This window comes from Gadus macrocephalus, chromosome 5 (genome assembly GCF_031168955.1).
Source record: "Gadus macrocephalus chromosome 5, ASM3116895v1".
NCBI lineage: Eukaryota > Metazoa > Chordata > Actinopteri > Gadiformes > Gadidae > Gadus > Gadus macrocephalus.
The window spans coordinates 7,329,408-7,336,907 of NC_082386.1; the positions used below are offsets into that span (position 1 = coordinate 7,329,408).

The following is a 7,500-nucleotide window of genomic DNA, read 5'->3' on the forward strand; positions in this document are numbered from 1 at the left end:
CCTTATTTAAATGAGATATGGCGATCAACGATTGGGCCTGCGATCTATGGACCCTTTCTCGACTCGGTCAAAGCGGGTCGGAAGTCCAGAAATACTGCAGTGGATGTTTTGTGCCTGCACATAGGACATTGGAAATGGTGTAAAGCGCTAACCCTTTAAGGGGCCTGTGAGGAACGAGGAAGCGGCGATCTGGCGTGTTCCACATCATCTGTCATCCCACCCAGGAGCAGGTCATTCAAACTACTTTAACCCCCCCCCAACTGTTTTGTAACAGTCAAATAACCCCTGGCCACTCTTGATGTATATCACTACCGCTTGGTGTGGTTAGGCAAACATGCTTCCCCTATACTGTATAGTGCCCTATAGAGGGCAAACGGAGGGCCATAAAGAACCTTCCTCTATCTATATGGGTACGGCGCTCGTTTGCCATGATCTATATAACCACACTAGCCTGTTGTATGTCATCCAAGAAGCAGGCAGTCCCATCGTACCGATTGATCTCTGTTCAGATTAAAGAGGCTCTCAGCCGCACCCATTTCAGCTTAATCCACCTGACATCCAATCTGGACCCAAACCCCTACTTGGCTGCTCTAGAGGTTTTGGCATGACCCTTTTTTTTTTTTTTTAAGGCGAGTGCATAAAAGAGAGACAGAAGGGGGGGTGCGGTGGTAGATAAGTGAGCATTGAAGCAGCTTTTCTGACCATCTGGACACTTGGATAGCTTACTGGATGAAACGCAAGCTGATAATGAGTCAAGCTAAGTGTAGTTTATTCTATGCGTGTGTGTATGAGTGTATACACACACACACACACACACACACACACACACACACACACCACACACACACACACTCTGCCCATCTCTGTACGGAGTACTTCTTTTGACAGGATTGTCTGTAACTGTGACTCAACCTTGTGTGTGTTTGTGTGGTATGCTGTCTTAAGGCCAAATCTATACACACAACCATTCTCTTTCCACAGCTTTCTTTTGTTGTATTTTCTCCAACCACGTCGCAGCCTGCCTCTGAATTTAAACCATTGTGAAACCATGAAAATAGCTTTTGTATTTTGTAACCTGTTTAATAAATGTCTGTGTAATTATGTGTTGAACCAGGTTTCTTGATTTTGTTTGTGAGGTTCATTTTCAGTGCTTCCTGTTGACGCCTGTTTTCAATCGAGTTGGAACCTCTGCTTTGCATCAGTGTCTTTTTGTTTTATTCTTTCTGCTTGCCTCTCAGACCTACTCTGGGATTTGTGTAACCATTTTTGACCTCCTCTGACCTTCTCTACCTCCTCCTTCACTTTCAGTCCCTCTCCTTGTCCACTTGTACAGCTCTCAAAATTGTTCTTAGTTTTACATTTCAAGCAAGAATTCACTAATAGTAATCCAATCATGGATTAATATGGGCTCTGCCCGGTTGGTTGTTTTACCTCATAGTTCTACTAATTACGAGGTCACACAATGTGTCACACCATGCTGCCTGCACACATACGTTATGAAAGAGACACGCACACTACGTAACGGGATAGATTTGTTGCGTTATAAACAAGTCAGCCGTCATCCTCCTCATAAACAAGGCTATCAAGCACAGGGTTCCATATTTAGCACTCCAGGAAGCTTCCCGGGTTGGTTTCTGAGTAGGGAGATAACATCTTGATGCAACTAAATCAACTGTTGTCCTTGTTTAACCAAACCTCAAAAGCCCCCCCCCCCCCCCAAAAAAACTGCCATGTGTTGCATATAACGATGTTTTGTTAGAGAAGTGCGTGACAAAAAAAACTTGTTTCAGATTAGTTTTATGTGATGCTTCTAGTTTACTCCTAAGGGTCTTTGTTGCCATGATTAAACCAGAAGGCTTACCTTTGTTAATGTTCCGGGTATGTTTCATCAACAAAGCTCCCCGACTGTAAACAAACAGGTACTATACTTTTTTAAACAAACCCTTCACCTTCTAGACTCAATCCACAGTGCACATCTTGTTCTTGTTATGATAAGACAACTTGAGGTCATTTTACATACAGCACCAGCAATAAGATTTGATTTGGCTTGGGATAGTAACCTGAAAATATACACAAAATGTCATTCCTTTTGTGTTATGGTTGAAGAAATGTATTTCCGTGATGTCCTATGTAGCATAGCGCGATAGCATACCACTCTGTACTTTCCTTCCAACATTTCTCAGCCCCCTCAAGTCAGGAGATGTCTTGATGTTTTTCAGGACATGGAGTGGGCCTCCTTTTTCTGTACTGCTTCCCAGAATGTTTAGCACCTGCTTTGTGACTACACAACATCACTTCTATCATTCGAATGACTCAATTGTTGGTGGTATACAATGTTTTCATTGCCAAAGGTGGAGAGAGTGTGAATGTGTGGCTTAACTAAGCGATGAGTGACAGGTTTTCTATCTATCTATAAAACCAAATCCCGGAAGACATGTCAAACAGACGCCCAAGTTATGATGCATTGAAAATAAGGGGTGTGAACGGTGCATTGACTGTCCCACAAATGACAAGTACTTCATAAACAAGAGGCCAGAGGGCATTTATTAGTTCATTTGTATGCAGCAGGGGGAACATGTCACGATGTTACATTCACTCCAGCGAACCACAATTACAGTGGCGGCATTGTGTTTGATTAGCATAGCCAACAATGAGACACATTCATAGGACCTAGCGGCGATGTCGAGCAAGACCGCTTGCCCAGTGTGTCTACTCCCACCACGCCATTACTACTATTGAACTTTAAGTGCCTAATATTACATCCAACACAGCAGGAATGTCCATTTCAAGGCATTAAGGGGTTTGAAAGAGAAGAAGAAAACATCCATTAATGTGTCATCTTTACCGTGGTGGTGGCCTTCATCTATACAGAGGACACAACATGGCACACACTACACTGTAGCCTAGAAAGCACCAGTTTGACTCGCCTGATTTTTGCACAGCAAACAATTTCCATACTTTTTGAGTCAGACCTCCCTGGCGTCTGCAAAAACAGTTGCATTCATGCAGGTAGAGCGGGAAACAAGTACTTTTTTACCCCTTCGCACTAAAAGTCAGTAATGAGGGGTACATTGTGGTACAAGGTCAAAGAGAATCACTACTTCACTACTATCGTTGTAGAGTCTGCTATAGCCAGCCGGTGTCCTGCGCTTTGATATAGTACACCAAATAAAGACACACTGTAGGCCGTGTCCCAACTACATTACGCAAGGGGTGCGTGTGTGTGTTAAGTTTAACCAGAACAATAATTAGGTGGACGTTTTGTAGCAGATAGCAAGAGAACCAAGAACCCTCAAAGGTCGAAGCACATTAAACCGCTCCGATTGTCTCGCATGCGCTTCCCTAAAAGACCTGACGTCGAAACGCGACTTACTCCGCCCCTTAAGACCAAGAAGGGACACCGTCTGTACGGTCTCTGGTCCACGTTTCACAGTTCCACCCACGCTGGGGGACTGAGTGGACAACCTGAAGTACCTCTGCAGACCCACACAGGCCTGACGTCAAACTCCAGTCCAACGTCTCCTCCTCCTGGAAAATGTTCCTGGGTATTTCCCCTCATAGTGAACACGGGTGGACGAGGACGACAGCATGACAGAGCGAGAGAGAGGGAGGAGGGGGGGGGGGGGGGGGGGGGGGAACCTGAGTGTGCAAAAACAAACATTGTCACTATGGGGTCGTGTCTCCCTCCAGCTTCGCTCTGTGTCGAACATCCTCCTTCGCCTTTGGTCCTTTGAGAGAGGGTCTTGGAATGGGTGGGCAAGAGAAGGGGTGTGTGGGGGGGGGGGACGACACTGGGAGACACTGTCAACGGCGGGATTCGATCAGGGCGCCGACAGGGGCTCCTCGGACGGCATCAGCGGACTGCAGGGGGGGGCGGTGCTCAGCGAACGGAACGCAAAGACGGAGGGGTCGTAGGGGCCCGTGTACCTGGGGGCCGGGGGGCCGGCCAGCGGCCAGGCTCTGAGGACACAGGAGAGAGGGAGAGAGAGGGGGATGGGGCTTAGTGAGAGACCCACACATACAGTATAGATGGATTCACTGCTCACCCCCCACCCCACCCTATACAGCGACAAAGTACCAGCATGCTCAGGATGCTAAAGGGAAACTCTTGGCCGTTTTATTTACAGTTACATTTAGAGAATTTAGCAGACGCTTTTATCCAAAGCGACTAACAGTAAGTACATCCGACCGAAGAAAGAGAAACAGCAATATACATCGCTGTCCTGCACAGTAAGGACATTTAGGTTAATCCGTGGCAGGTCTTGAGACCCGGTTGGACAGAAGTGGCCAGTGGAGGATTACTTGTAGCCTCTCCGTGCCACGGAAGTGATTGATCCGTTTACAACTGGCCAGCCTCGGCCACGTTCGCCTCACGGACACGCAGGCCGGGGCCGTACAGCACAGCCCAGCCGGCCGGGGCTGAGCTGCAGATGATGCGAGCGAGCACCAGGCCAGGAGTGTTGCATCATGCACAGATGTGAGCCTTTTGGTTCGCTTTTTTAGTTTTAGTCCTCGAGTCCTGTTTTTTCAAACTTCCATTTCTTGACTTCAATGGAAGATGCTAGAGATCTTCCCGTGGGGCAGCGCAGTGTGGGAAAAAGTCTACACATCAGGCCAACCCTAACCCTAACCCTAACCCTAACGTCTACACATGTGCAAAGTGGGCAAGCAGTGATCCTCTCTGCTGCTTGGAAGCAACATTTCATTCTGGGTTTTTTTCCGCACTGAACTTATCCTTCAGGTTGTTCTGCCCTCCCCACCCCCCAAGCAATGCCCAGCCTTCTCTTTGCTCCTAGCTCTCTCTCTCTCTCTCTCTCTCTCTCTCTCTCTCTCTCTCTCTCTCTCTCTCTCTCTCTCTCTCTCTCTCTCTCTATGTCTCTCTCTCTGTCTCCCTCTCTCTCTGCAGCTAAAATTAGCCCCACAGTCATTTTCCTACCGGCAGGAAATGACAGGAAGCGGCTTTGTGTGATTTGGCAGCCAGGCAGTACTTTCTCCAGACCCTACTGAGGGAGGGGGGGGGGGGGGGGGGTCAGGAGAAGGTAGGCTGGGGAGTGAGAAAGACTGGAACCACCAAGATAGATGGGTCTCTCAATGTAATCAGGAACTGACCCCACTGCTAAGAGGGCTACAGGCAACGTGTGTGTGCATGTGTGTTTTACGTGCATGCATAATATGTGTACGTCATACTTCATGCCTGGTCAGTGTACATGCAAGCATAAGCGTGTGTCTGTGTGTGTGAGTTGTATGCTGTTTGTGTGTGTCCCTGTGTGTGTGTGTCGTGTACGTGCATGCAGATGTCTGCCTCTCAAACCGTGTGTGTGTGTGTCTCCTTTGCAAAGCTCACATCTGCTGCAGTCCACTAAGAGCCCTGATGCTCCGGGAAACTGGGCAGGAGAATTGGAAAATAACCTTCGCGACACACCAACTCTCAGCTATCTCCAAACATAATGTTGCCATGGCGCCAGTGGACATCTATGGGGATTCTGTACTGACAACTGGGTCACGGTAGCACGGCAACAACTCCCTACACCACTTACTGATGTTCCATGGCTCAAGATGGCCACTTACTAACGCACAGGGGATACACTTCGGATACATGCATGTTTAAAACATGCATGTTAACATGCAAATGGTGATAATTCAAAAAGTTTGGTTCTAATAATTTTGCTGCCGCAGAACATTGAGAAGTGACAGTGAGCATGCAAGGAATGTTTTTAGGTTTGGAGAAGGGAGAGAGAGTTGAGAGGTTCACCACATGGCTGTTGTTAATCAACTCCCCGTCCGGGCTTATGCTTCTCCCATTTTGAGGAAGATCCCTGAACACATCTGTGTTCCTCAGTGCGCACGCATGAGTGTCTGTGTGTGTGTGTGTGCGTGCGTGCGTGCTTGAGTGCGTGTGGGTGGTAGCATTCCCCTTCCTGGCTTCTGCAGTGCAATATAAATGTTGAGGGTGCTTCCCGGAGATGTCAAACAGAGTTTAAGTAGTTCAAGGGGTCATGACCTGAAGACACAAGTGGGGGCATTTTGTCACTGTTCCGCTGGAAAGTGAAGCCCCCCATAAATCAACCCCAAAGAGATCCACTACCAATGCCGACATCCACTCATCTCCTCTTGAAATAGATGTGTTTATAGGGGTTGGGCAACAAGTGTTTCTGTGTGTGAGTGTGTGTGTGTGTGTGTGTGTGTGTGGGGGAGGGACACTAAGTGACAGAAAGGATCACACTGCCATAGAAAAAGGCAAAACTACAACAGAGCAGAGTGGAGGAAGGGGGAGAGGAGGGCCAATGCCCATCCCATCGATTGCCCCCAGACCCACTGTGCTAGCAGATGCCTTCAACCGGAAAACGGCTTGTGCCTGGGGCACGGCTAACGACAGCAACAAACACAACAACAACCACAAGATGGCCACTAACTGGACTGGGGGAAGAATAGGAGGATAATTGGAGATATGGCAGCGCTAGATCAGTGGATCCCGAACAGGATAACAGCCACGGGTGGCTATAAATGGAAGATGACTTCATCCCCTGTAGTGTACAGGGAAAGGGGAGGAAAGGAGAGAGGGAGGGAGGGAGGGAGGGAGGGGAGTTTCCATCCCCATCTCTTCTCCCTCGCCCGCACGGCACTTCTCAAAACGATTAATCTCCCATCGAAGAAAGATTACCCCGCTGGTCTCACTCCGAGACGGCTGAGGAGCCCCCCCTCCATCAGGTTGGAGGGGGGGCTAGGTGCTTGTTGTGTGTGTGTGTGTGTGTGTGTGTGTGTGTGTGTGTGTGTGTGTGTGTGTGTGTGTGTGTGTGTGTGTGTGTGTGTCGTCGTCGTCCATGACACATCCACACAGAGACACACACACACACACACACACACACACACAACAAAGTGCGTCATCGGCGTCGGTTGACACCGTCCCACGCAGCGCGACGAGGACGTCACTGGCGCTCCGCCTCGCTGCCCCCCACGCGGCGCTCCCTTCTGGAGCCGTCGGCCGCCGTGCCAGCGCCGCCGCTCCTCCTCCCGAGCTGGTTCTCCCGCGCCACAACCTGCTCTCTCTGGCCCTCCCCGATGAACCAGCTCCAACCGATTGGCTGCGTTGCCTGCTAGTGCGCCCCGGCCCCGGAGGTTGGCTTGTTTTTAAAATGAGAAGGATTCTATGTGACTATGAGACGCGTCCGGGAAACCGAAGTGAGCGCGTCTAGCTAACTAGCCTGCAAAGAGGGGAATCCTCTGTTTTGAATACACTACATTCCCCGTCATTTTGGGTTCCTTATTCGAAGCCAAAGTGCAGATAAACCGGTTGGTTTCCTGACGTTATTGCTCTGTTTCTACGAGCAGGGCATGGGAACAAGTGCCATGGCCAGATGCCGTCCCAGCATGCATTTGGAGGGAGATGCGAGGCGCTTGGCAGTGAAACGGCAGAGAGGAGGCTCTCACAACCTTACCGTCACTGTAGTGGACCCCTCCCACTGACCAGCCCATTGTGGCTCTGCAGAGGGTATGGAAAGT

General features: G+C 49.2%; 1 protein-coding gene across 1 annotated transcript in view; it reads right to left on the reverse strand.

Annotated features, from left to right (window-relative positions):
* Positions 1 to 276: 276 nt before the first annotated feature.
* Positions 277 to 7,500, reverse strand: part of si:dkey-16j16.4 (uncharacterized) — a 16,917-nt gene continuing 9,693 nt past the window's right edge. The window contains exon 5 of the mRNA XM_060051951.1: positions 277 to 3,960. Coding sequence (XP_059907934.1) covers positions 3,805 to 3,960 — 156 coding nt within the window. The 3' untranslated portion in view covers positions 277 to 3,804. The remainder of the gene's footprint in view (positions 3,961 to 7,500) is intronic.